The 12,643-nt window shown below is 43.5% G+C and overlaps 1 protein-coding gene across 2 annotated transcripts in view; it reads right to left on the reverse strand.

Annotated features, from left to right (window-relative positions):
* LOC117401593 (transcription factor E3-like) overlaps positions 1-12,643 on the reverse strand; it is an 80,097-nt gene extending 67,454 nt beyond the window's left edge. Inside the window, exons 1-8 of one of the 2 annotated variants that reach the window (XM_059017121.1) lie at positions 11,727-12,643; positions 6,678-6,791; positions 3,199-3,439; positions 1,934-2,158; positions 1,669-1,764; positions 991-1,108; positions 539-634; positions 50-125 (exon numbers count right to left, since the gene is read on the reverse strand). In XM_059017121.1, coding sequence (XP_058873104.1) covers positions 50-125; positions 539-634; positions 991-1,108; positions 1,669-1,764; positions 1,934-2,158; positions 3,199-3,439; positions 6,678-6,791; positions 11,727-11,935 — 1,175 coding nt within the window. In that variant the 5' untranslated portion in view covers positions 11,936-12,643. Of the gene's footprint in view, positions 1-49; positions 126-538; positions 635-990; positions 1,109-1,668; positions 1,765-1,933; positions 2,159-3,198; positions 3,440-6,677; positions 6,792-7,606; positions 7,906-11,726 lie in introns of those variants that run through there. The other variant, XM_059017122.1, reaches the window with a different exon arrangement.

The raw sequence follows: 12,643 nt of genomic DNA on the forward strand, positions 1-12,643 counted from the left end.
AACACAACACAGGGAATAAATGCAGTTCAAGTGAGCGAGCTGGACTCACGGGTCGCTGGACTTCGGGATCATGGTCCCCAACTCTTTGATTCGGTCGTTGATGTTAAACCTTCTTCGCCTCTCGACTGACAAGGGGAGAGAGAGAGAGAGAGAGAGAGAGAGAGAGAGAGAGAGAGAGAGAGAGAGAGAGAGACACAGAGAGAGAGAGAGAGAGAGAGAGAGAGAGAGAGAGAGAGAGAGAGAGAGACAGAGAGAGAGGAGAGGGAGAGAGAGAGAGATTTTAGACACACAGACCAATTATGTATTTTCAATCTCTAAATACAAAGACTGACCGCTCTAGTATATACAGTCAGACACACAAGCAGACAGACCATTCTTTGAGGCAGACAGACAGGCAGGCAGGCAGAGACAGACAGACAGACACACAAACAGACAGACCATTCTTTGAGACAGACAGATAGACAGACACAGACACACAGACAGAGACAGACAGACAGACAGACAGACAGATGTCTCTGTACCCGTTTGCTTCACTCACTGAGATTGTGACTGTCCTTCTTCTGCCTCTCTTTCATGAACGCTTTGACTTCGACCTCCGTCACACAGAAACCAGCGCTGGCGTTCGGGTCAGTGTCTGAGAGAAAAACACAAAGACACACGGAGAGAGTCAAAACACAGGGGGAACAAACACCTAATAAAGGGGTCTTACAAGCCAACTGAAAATTCAATGCCAGCACCCTGGCAGTTCACTGCCAACGATCAGTACTTAACGTCACATTATTCAGCAGCTTTCATTCCACTGCGTGAAGCAAAACGAGTTCATTCTACAGGGGGATGCAAAACCTTTTGACCACAGCTACAGTGGTAAGAGATAGCAGGTGCTGGTCTGGCAGTAGGGAGGGTCAGGGTCAGGGTTAGGGTTAGGGTCAGGGTCAGGGTTAGGGTCAGGGTCAGGGTCAGGGTCAGGGTCAGGGTCAGGGTTGGCTGTACCGGTTGTCTCTTGTTTGATTTTGGCGAGGTCGGCCGGGCAGGAGTTGCTCACGGTGATGGTCGGGAGCGACATGCCGGGGGTGCTGTAAAGATCCATCATGTTACCAGAGACAGGGAGCTGGAGAGAGAGAGGAGAGACACCAGATCACACTGTCACCTCCACTGAGACACACACACACTGTCACCTCCACTGAGACACCAGATCACACTGTCACATCTGTTACCTTAAACTTTTTTCTGTTCATGACTGTCTTGCAGCAAATCCCACATTTTCATCTCTTAAAACAGGCTGTTAATCTCGCTTGGCTCAGGGCCTTTGGGAGACCGTTGAACCCGTTGCTATCTCTGGCACCCACACCCCTCCAAATAACAGTAAATGGGAAGTGAAAGAAAAGGACTGAGGTGCTCTGTGTGCCTCTCTGTGCTATATCCAGTGCTGTTGGCTCTCTGCTCTCAATAGCACTGAATTCAGCTTTCATGAACGGTGATGTCATATTATATATATATATGGTACACATGCAAGACTAGCAGCAGGACATCACCTCACAGAATGCCCTTTTGTTTCTACCTATATAACATTTATTATGCGTTCAAAACCTTTTTATTTTTTTTTATTTTTTTTAAAGCTAGTTTCAATACTCTATGCATGAAAAAAGATTTCTCAAAAACGTTTCTCACTGTATTTGAAAGCTGCAGCCCAGAGTTCATGAAACCCATCATGTCATCGGCGAAACTGGACTCCAGACTGATGATCTCATCGATGACGTCATCAATCTGGAGAGAGAGAGCGAGAGAGAGAGAGAGAGAGAGAGAGAGAGAGAGAGAGAGAGAGAGAGAGAGGGGAGAGAGGGAGAATTTTCTAAATGCACAGAATAGCCTGAAAACTTCAAAAAAAAACTAGATTATGTGCTTTTAAATTAGACCCCTGCTCCCCTCCCCTCACCCCTTTCTCCGAATTGGATCCGAGATTCAGTAAAGCCATGGGGCTGTTGGGAGCGCTGGTGGGCGGGGCCAGTCCAGGGGCGGAGCTGGCCTGCGGCGAGGACGACGCCCCCAGCATCTGATTGGCTGCCTTGTTGCCCATAGTGGTGGAGAGGTACTGCTTCACTTGGTGTCTCTGGGTCTGTTGGATGTGATACCTGGTTGGGTTCTCCAAGTGAGTCTGAACCTGCAGGGGAGGGGGGGGGGGGGGGGGGGAGACATTTAGTGTTATGCACAGGTCATGTCACTTCCTGTACAAGGGCCACCTGCTGCTGCAATAGGGCCACGCTTTTTTAAAATAGCAAAAAAAAAAAAAATTACAAATAAATAATCTGTTTTGTGATCTTGCAGCGCCACTGGTAAAAACGTAACTTTTACATCAATCAAAGAGTTTTAATATAAATCGAGGACTGTCACTCAGCAGAGTTTATACGCACACAAAAGAAACGCGACGACTTCAACGAGAAACGTTTCGCCTTCGAGGGAAGACGCTGAGAGAGACTCCTAGAGGAAACGTTTGCCGTTGAATTTATGAAGTTTCTTTTAGTGTTTCTATTGAAGACGCTGAGAAAGACTTCTAGTGGAAACGTTTGCCGTTGAATTTATGAAGTTTCTTTCAGTGTTTCTATTGAAGACACTGAGAAAGACTTCTAGTGGAAACGTTTGCCATTAAATTTATGAAGTTTCTTTTAGTGTTTCTATTGAAGACGCTGAGAAAGACTTCTAGTGGAAACGCTTGCCATTGAATTTATGAAGTTTCTTTTAGTGTTTCTATTGAAGACACTGAGAAAGACTTCTAGTGGAAACGCTTGCCATTGAATTTATGAAGTTTCTTTTAGTGTTTCTATTGAAGACGCTGAGAAAGACTTCTAGTGGAAACGCTTGCCATTGAATTTATGAAGTTTCTTTCAGTGTTTCTATTGAAGACGCTGAGAAAGACTTCTAGTGGAAACGTTTCTCGTTGAATTTATGAAGTTTCTTTTAGTGTTTCTATTGAAGACGCCGAGAAAGACTTCTAGTGGAAACGTTTGCCGTTGAATTTATGAAGTTTCTTTTAGTGTTTCTATTGAAGACGCTGAGAAAGACTTCTAGTGGAAACGTTTGCCATTGAATTTATGAAGTTTCTTTCAGTGTTTTTCTTTCTTTCTTTCAGTTACAGCCATGGTGTGCCGTGGTTCAATTCCAGTTCCACTGCAACAGCAGTCGAACCCGAGTCTGGTGTCTTACCTTGAGCACCTCGACGGGGACCTGTGCGGGCGCGGCTCGGGGCCCCTGGTGGGCGCTCACGCTGATGGCGGGCGAGGGGTCGGAGGGGCGGAGCTGGGCGCTGGACGCTCGCTCCTGCTGCTCCTCTCTCCGCTCCAGCTCCTGAGCCTGCTCCTTCATCAGCTGCTGCCTCAGCAGCACCCGCGATGACATCACTGCGGGGGGCGGGGCCGGTTGGGCGGGGCCCGGGGGAGAGGAGGGGCTAAGCAGAGAGAGAGAGAGTTGGAAGAGATGTCATCAATATCATTATTAGACACTCAATAGGAAATTGTGCAGTACAGGGTGCTGGATTATACAGTGAGCCATATTATACAGTGTGCTGGATTATACAGTGAGCCAGATTATACAGAGTGCTGGATTATACAGTGAGGGAAATTAGACAGTGAGTCCGATTATATAGTGAACCAGATTATACAGTGAGCCAGATTAGACAGTGAGTCAGATTATACAGTGTGCCATATTATACAGTGTACTGGATTATACAGTGAGGGAAATTAGACAGTGAGTCAGATTATACAATGAGCCAGATTAGCCAGTGTGCTGGATTAGACAGTGAGTCAGATTATACAATGAGCCAGATTAGCCAGGGTGCCAAATTATAAAGTGCACAAAAGGTTAAGGTTTTTAGAAATGTATCTATAGCTGGAATCATTTGAACCCTCTCATACATGAGGATTGAAAATAGCTCGGGGGGGCTATTTTTCATAGTTTTTTAGGAGGCATCCAGTTCATATGAGGCTCTCATGCATTTGCATTTGCTTTAAGGAGAGGGAAATAGAACTATTATGACAGCTTGCATGCAATTCAACAGGCGGGAGCAGAGAAATATACAACAACATGCGACTAAACTGGAGTGTAGAGTGTAGGGGCAATTTCACAACCTTACAAAAACACCACACTGTTAGCAACAGCTCTGCCCAAGAGTTTTGCATGTTTCTATATATAGAATGAACCAATTTTGCTTCAAGAAGTCGAACAAAAGCTGCTGAATAATGTGACGTTAACATGTTGAATTGCACACCGCCGCTATAATGGAAAACTGACAAATTGAAAAAAATGTTCCATTTGGAAATCTAACATGAAATAGTGCTGTGTTACAATCGTGGCTGACTTTACGATATCGTTTTGTAGTTTATTTAATTACATGACGGTTAAATAAAAGAGCCTAGATTATTTTCATATATATATATATATTTTTTTAAATCAGAAAATTCAACCACAGCAGATTCTACAGAAACTAGACTGAATACACTACCATCATCTTTTCGTCTGTGTTTTTTTTTTAAAAATTAGTTTTATATAATTTAATGAGAGGATTTCGCAGGGTTAAATATCACAGTCGGCTTGTTCGAGACTCGGGGTGTGACTGGAAACGAAAAGCAGCCGTCTGTGGCTCTCAGAGGAAAGTAGAGAGGTGTCTCTCTCGACACAGGAAGACGCAGACAGAGAGGGAGGGGGAGAGGGACAGACACAGAGACAGACAGACTCACTTGTCTTGTTAACTCAGTCCAGGCCTGTCTGTCTATCCAGGGGAATTTCACTACAGTCTCAAGGGGAAGGTGTTTTTTCGTACTGCATTGTATTTTTGTGACACTGCTTGATTCCTCTCTGGAATCTGATTTAAGACCACTCCTCCAAAAGTCATTATGTACAAAACCAAACAGAAAGCCAATTATTCTTTTTTTTTTTTTTTTTTTTTTGACAAACAGAAATAACAGCTTCTCCATTTCATACAATGCATTTTACTGTACTTGATTTTATAACCTGGAAATGGTCCTGGTTTCTCACGGTTTACACTGTGCAATTATCATAGTTTAACCTGGTTTGTATTTAATATGCTTTACCAGACCTCTCTGTGCTTTACAATGCTTCCCTATGCTTTACCAGACCTCTCTGTGCTTTACAATGCTTCCCTATGCTTTACCATACCTCTCTGTGCTTTACAATGCTTCCCTATGCTTTACCAGACCTCTCTGTGCTTTACAATGCTTCCCTATGCTTTACCAGACCTCTCTGTGCTTTACAATGCTTCCCTATGCTTTACCACACCTATCTGTGCTTTACAATGCTTCCCTATGCTTTACCAGACCCCTCTGTGCTTTACAATGCTTCCCTATGCTTTACCAGACCTCTCTGTGCTTTACAATGCTTCCCTATGCTTTACCAGACCTCTCTGTGCTTTACAATGCTTCCCTATGCTTTACCAGACCTCTCTGTGCTTTACAATGCTTCCCTATGCTTTACCAGACCTCTCTGTGCTTTACAATGCTTCCCTATGCTTTACCACACCTCTCTGTGCTTTACAATGCTTCCCTATGCTTTACCAGACCTCTCTGTGCTTTACAATGCTTCCCTATGCTTTACCAGACCTCTCTGTGCTTTACAATGCTTCCCTATGCTTTACCAGACCTCTCCGCGCTTTACAATGCTTCCCTGTGCTTTACCAGACCTCTCTGTGCTTTACAATGCTCCCCTATGCTTTACCAGACCTCTCTGTGCTTTACAATGCTTCCCTGTGCTTTACCAGACCTCTCTGTGCTTTACAATGCTTCCCTATGCTTTACCAGACCTCTCTGTGCTTTACAATGCTTCCCTATGCTTTACCACACCTCTCTGTGCTTTACAATGCTTCCCTATGCTTTACCAGACCTCTCTGTGCTTTACAATGCTTTCACTGTGCTGTAAAATCAGGGAGTTTAATAATAAGACACACCTGAGTTTGTTACCTATATACACACTGTGGCTGCTCAAGCTGGTAGTAAAACCTGGACTGGAAGACTGGACTGGAGTAGTCTTATTTCCATCCCTGATATCGTACAGAGATATGAACTGTTTCTTTTCATGCAGTGTTGCAGAGACAGGGAGGTTTAGCAGGCTGAAGCACAGCTACAGAAATGTGCCGAGTCACTGCGTCTGTTTGAGCACAACGGAGAATGAGGAACTTCTAGAGAGAGTTTGGGGAAATACAGCTGCGGCCTAAACGTTTTGCATCACCTCGAATTTTAGGATTGAGACATCAAAAAAAAAAAAAAAAAAAAAAGTCTATCGGAAGCCTTAATAATAATAGCACGAGTATTTCATGTTAGATTTGGAAATAGTATTGTGCTTTCTATTGTGACACTGGTAGATCGCTACAGCCCTGTACGTGTGAGTGTGTTTCAATGTCTCTTATTATTAATTAATTTGTCATTTAGCAGACTTTTATCCAAACACTAGGAGGGGGTGAACTCTGCATCATCAACAACTGCTGCTGCTGCTGCTGCAGAGTCACTTCCAATAGGAGCTCGTTTGTTTTACGTCTCATCCGAAGGACGGAGCACAAGGAGGTGCAGTGACTTGCTGAGGGTCTCACACACACACACACGCACGCACGCACGCACGCACGCACAGGGAGTCAGTGGCTGAGCCGGCATCTGAACCTCCTTTCTCTAGCCCCTTACCTGGCTGTGAAGGGCTGGCTCTTAATCTGGTAAAATGACTCCTCTCCGGACAACAGAATATTCTCCACGTCGATATCAGCGACGATCCCAGATTCAGGAAGGAGAGACTCCAAGCTGAGAGAAGAGAGAGGGGTGTGGGGTGAGGCTGGCAGAACGGGACCACAGCGTGCAAACGACACCCTTGCCAAATGATCTTCAACAGCAGATAGACAGACAGACAGACAGAGGCACTGCACCACAAAGAGTTTTAACATTGAAAAAATAAAGCTATATATAGATATATAAATGTGACGTTTTACAAAAGAATTTCCCAGTGACCCCCGGGGTATCCCCCGTTTGAGAAGCACACTGAACAGAGACAAGTTTGTGTTATAAAGAGGCCTTCTTGAATCGATAGGGGGCGCTATCGACACACGGCAGTACACTTCGTGGAGACATATCTATATACACTGTATAATTTATTACTACAAATTAGTATCCAGACTCAAGCGTCTTTCACTGTAAAAATACGAATACAGAATAATAATAATAATAATAATAATAATAATAATAATAATAATAAAACAGACACATTTCATGTGGTATTCAAAGCGATGTAGAGGTACATTGAAAAAGTCTGTACAGAATTGCGTCTGATTTAGACACACCGGCCTCGTAGTTGGCCGGTCGGAGTCCGTAGAGATTGGACACCTCGGGTCTACGGCGATTGCTGTATTACATTTTATACGATTAATTCATTCAATAATAAAAAATACATTTAAAATAATTCTTGTATTATGAAATCCGGCTGCCGAATGAATTAAAAACGCCGCTGTAGCAAGTACATCAAATAGGTCAAACATACCGATAATAATAATAATAATAATAATAATAATAATAATAATAATAATAATAATGTATTAGAATAGTATATTATTAAATAAACTCACCTTTCTTGTATTATAATTGGTTCAATCTCGTTGTTGTGGAAACTAGTGCTGGAACAACTTGACAGTAAATTCTCTCGATCCAAAATTAAACGCGTTTCAAAACCTTTTAAATAAACGTCAGGGTGATTTGATTTTCGTTCTTTGTTTTTTTTTTTTTTAATCAAATTCAAAAGAGATTCTTTTTTTTTTCCGCGTAGGATTTCAACATTTCCTGTTTGTTTTTTTGTTTTTTTTTTAAAAACTAATCGTTTGCCATTTTGAAAAAAGGGGAGTGAACAACTCGATTTATCTTCAGCAGTAAAACAAATTCAAAGTCCCGAGTGTTTCTCTTCCCGTTTTGCGGCAAGAGAAAAAATATATATTATATATATTTTTCACAACGTCATTATTTTTATTTTTAAAGGTGAGTGTGTTTGTAGCTTTATATTGTGCGATTAGAATGAATAAATAAATAAATAAATAAATAAATAAATTAAACATTTAAATTATGTCCGGATGTCTCCAGTTGGTGGCAACCAATACAGTATTGAGTAACAGAAAATGGAGTTTGTGTTTTTTTTAAAAATTTGCTTCAAAGTTGCGCAACCACACTGTCTACTCAGAACTGTGTTGCAATAAAAGACCGAAATGAAACATGACCTCAGCGCCGCAATGCCGCCTCTCGCCACAAGAGGGCAGTGATGAGCAACTCAACGATGCATTCACATTAAATTATTGGGCAAAAAAGGTCATAATTAACCAAAGTTGTTTAAATCCATCTATTATTCAATGTGTGAGGTGTGTTCTGTAATAGTTTTTACATATAACATAAGATATATACTATGCTTTACAATGCTTGCCTGTGCTTTGCCAGACCTCTCTGTGCTTTACAATGCTTCCCTATGCTTTACCAGACCTCTCTGTGCTTTACAATGCTTCCCTATGCTTTACCAGACCTCTCTGTGCTTTACAATGCTTCCCTGTGCTTTACCAGACCTCTCTGTGCTTTACAATGCTTCCCTATGCTTTACCAGACCTCTCTGTGCTTTACAATGCTTCCTTATGCTTTACCAGACCTCTCTGTGCTTTACAATGCTTCCCTATGCTTTACCAGACCTCTCTGTGCTTTACAATGCTTCCCTATGCTTTACCAGACCTCTCTGTGCTTTACAATGCTTCCTTATGCTTTACCAGACCTCTCTGTGCTTTACAATGCTTCCCTATGCTTTACCAGACCTCTCTGTGCTTTACAATGCTTCCCTATGCTTTACCAGACCTCTATGTGCTTTACAATGCTTCCTTATGCTTTACCAGACCTCTCTGTGCTTTACAATGCTTCCTTATGCTTTACCAGACCTCTCTGTGCTTTACAATGCTTACCTATGCTTTACCAGACCTCTCTGTGCTTTACAATGCTTCCCTATGCTTTACCAGACCTCTCTGTGCTTTACAATGCTTCCCTATGCTTTACCAGACCTCTCTGTGCTTTGCAATGCATCCCTATGCTTTACCACACCTCTCTGTGCTTTACAATGCTTCCCTATGCTTTACCAGACCTCCCTGTGCTTTACAATGCTTCCCTATGCTTTACCAGACCTCTCTGTGGCCTCTCAAAGACACACAAAGAAACTCCTGATCCCTTCAAGAGATTGAAAGCACCTTGAGGTTTGTTATGAAACTCTGTATTCAATTAAAATTCCTCTGCTACCAATCCAGCAGCCTTCAAACAGGCCTGCAGCACAAAGCTGTGTGCTGTCAGCGAACGGAGGACTCTACTTAAAGAAACGAAGTAGAATCTGACACTGGCCGAAGCGTTCGACGTGAAAAAAAGGTGTCTTAAAACAAGAGTTTCATAAAAAATGTTTCATATTTCTGCTTGTTTTGCTACATTACTTGCATGAGTTTGAATTTGGATTTGCATGGGAGAGGGAGAGGGAGAGGGAGAGAGGGAGAGAGAGAGAGAGGGGGGGGGGTATTCTCAGAGTTGTTTTTCGTTTCTTGTGCAGGGTTATTGCTGGGATCAGCAGAGGGATGTGCTGACTCACATCCTGAGTGCACTGAACTCAAGAAATAATACAAAACAGCAGTCTCCATAAAATCTCTGCAGTGCCAAAGTCTTCATGTAAATATGCTTTATTTTGCTCTTATCTGCCCCCTATTTTACTGCATTTAATCCTGTACTTCAGAATACTGTAATCTGCCAAGTGTTTAACCTGTAGTACTTTGTATTTAATCACATCCTGATGTAACTATCACTATTTAATCATATCCTGATGTAACTATCACTGTTATCTGCTGTATTATTGAATTGTGGTTTGTCACACTTGAACAAAAGTTATTGTATTTCTTGCTCTTATTGTATTACTTGTATTGTAACACTTGAAATGTATTTGCTTACGATTGTAAGTCGCCCTGGATAAGGGCGTCTGCTAAGAAATAAATAATAATAATACACTCAGCGAAAGGGAAGCATTGTAAAGCACAGAGAGGTCTGGTAAAGCATAGGGAAGCATTGTAAAGCACAGAGAGGTGTGGTAAAGCATAGGGAAGCATTGTAAAGCACAGAGAGGTCTGGTAAAGCACAGGGAAGCATTGTAAAGCACAGAGAGGTCTGGTAAAGCATAGGGAAGCATTGTAAAGCACAGAGAGGTCTGGTAAAGCATAGGGAAGCATTGTAAAGCACAGAGAGGGATGGTAAAGCACTTCCTGTGCTAACACAAAAAGGTTAAAAGAAAATGCTTTTTTATTTATTTTATTTAAAGCACTCCTTTGATTTGACGACCAGTAGAATTCACAAACTCTGACATTTATTTAGGAAGGACATTTTTTTTTAATGTATTTCTTTCTGAGATTGTTTTGTGCGAGTGTCAAACAAGCGCAAGGAAACACAGAGGGGGCTAGGTGGCGCTAGTGGGTTAATGTTAATGCACTAGACTAGCCTCATACTGAAAGGGGGCTCCCTCCAGTCCAGGGCAGGCTTGAGGCACGGAGACTGAACTGCTCCCTCCCTCCCTCCCTCACCCCCCTAAGAGAAAGGGGGCTCCCTCCAGTCCAGGGCAGGCTTGAGGCACGGAGACTGAACTGCTCCCTCCCTCACCCCCCTAAGAGAAAGGGGGCTCCCTCCAGTCCAGGGCAGGCTTGAGGCACGGAGACTGAACTGCTCCCTCCCTCACCCACCTAAGAGAAAGGGGGCTCCCTCCAGTCCAGGGCAGGCTTGAGGCACGGAGACTGAACTGCTCCCTCCCTCACCCCCCTAAGAGAAAGGGGGCTCCCTCCAGTCCAGGGCAGGCTTGAGGCACGGAGACTGAACTGCTCCCTCCCTCACCCCCCTAAGAGAAAGGGGGCTCCCTCCAGTCCAGGGCAGGCTTGAGGCACGGAGACTGAACTGCTCTCTCCCTCCCTCCCTCCCTCCCTCACCCTAAGAGAAAGGGGGCTCCCTCCAGTCCAGGGCAGGCTTGAGGCACAGAGACTGAACTGCTCCCTCCCTCCCTCCCTCCCTCACCCCCCTAAGAGAAAGGGGGCTCCCTCCAGTCCAGGGCAGGCTTGAGGCACGGAGACTGAACTGCTCCCTCCCTCCGTCCCTCAGCCCCCTAAGAGAAAGGGGGCTCCCTCCAGTCCAGGGCAGGCTTGAGGCACGGAGACTGAACTGCTCCCTCCCTCCCTCACCCCCCTAAGAGAAAGGGGGCTCCCTCCAGTCCAGAGCAGGCTTGAGGCACGGAGACTGAACTGCTCCCTCCCTCCCTCCCTCACCCCCCTAAGAGAAAGGGGGCTCCCTCCAGTCCAGGGCAGGCTTGAGGCGCGGAGACTGAACTGCTCCCTCCCTCCCTCCCTCACCCCCCTAAGAGAAAGGGGGCTCCCTCCAGTCCAGGGCAGGCTTGAGGCACGGAGACTGAACTGCTCCCTCACCCCCCTAAGAGAAAGGGGGCTCCCTCCAGTCCAGGGCAGGCTTGAGGCACGGAGACTGAACTGCTCCCTCCCTCCCTCCCTCACCTCCCTAAGAGAAAGGGGGCTCCCTCCAGTCCAGGGCAAGCGTGTTGAAAAGTTCAGACATACAAATGGCGATTCTTGAACTTTATTGAGACCAATAATAATAATAATAATAATAATAATAATAATAATAATAATAATATTTTTGACGTACCTGATTAGGTTGACGGAATCCGGATTCGAGTCTAGAATAACGAACACTGTTTGTTGCTGCGCGTTCGGCGCTAATTGCGTTGGTTGCCCGGGTAACAGCAGCTGGCTGTTATTCTGAATATCAAAATTAATTATTTGTTGTTCTGCTTGAGTCGATAAAATTAACATCCCCTTTTCTGTACAATCTTGGTCCGAGGCAATGTTAGACATCTCTGCAAGTCGATAATAACAATGCAACTCCTCCTTCACCCACAAAAGATAACAAAAAAAAAAAAAAAAAAACCAAAAAAATAATAAATAAATAAAATTAAATCTCTTTTTTTCACCCTCGCTTTTTAAAATAGACTGTAAAAACACTCGGGTCGTGTAGAAAAAAAACAAAACAAAATATATATATTTTCCAAAAAACTACTGACACAAAACGCGCGTTGTTTTTTTTTTTTTTCCCCAATCGAATACGCACAATTTAATAATTACGGTACCTCAGATCTTAAAATAAAGGTTTTTAAGTTACGGCGGTTTGCAGACGACAAACTAAGTAAAAATAATATTTATCATTGGAAAACTGCATTCAGTTCCTAATTCGCTGTAAGATCGCTCAAGAACAGAACATATTCCAACTCTGCCGTTATTATTAAGAGTATAACTATAGCAGTTTTTTTTTTTTTTGGTATTACAATATTTGATGTAATTTTACGTGTGAACCATATACACCCCTTGCTGTTTCCCTAGGCTTTTTTTTCCCCCAGAAGATTATGGGTCGTGTTGCTGGCTTTGCAATTTTAGCTACTGCCAAACACGCATGTGATCCGAGTAATTTTTCTTATTTTTTTCCCCTTCCTCTTAGATTAAACGTTCATATCTTATTTTTGTCACACAGCACAGACCGCTGCAGGAGTGTCCGGGAAATAAGGGGAA

Source organism: Acipenser ruthenus, chromosome 55, assembly GCF_902713425.1.
Source record: "Acipenser ruthenus chromosome 55, fAciRut3.2 maternal haplotype, whole genome shotgun sequence".
NCBI classification, from domain to species: Eukaryota; Metazoa; Chordata; class Actinopteri; order Acipenseriformes; family Acipenseridae; genus Acipenser; species Acipenser ruthenus.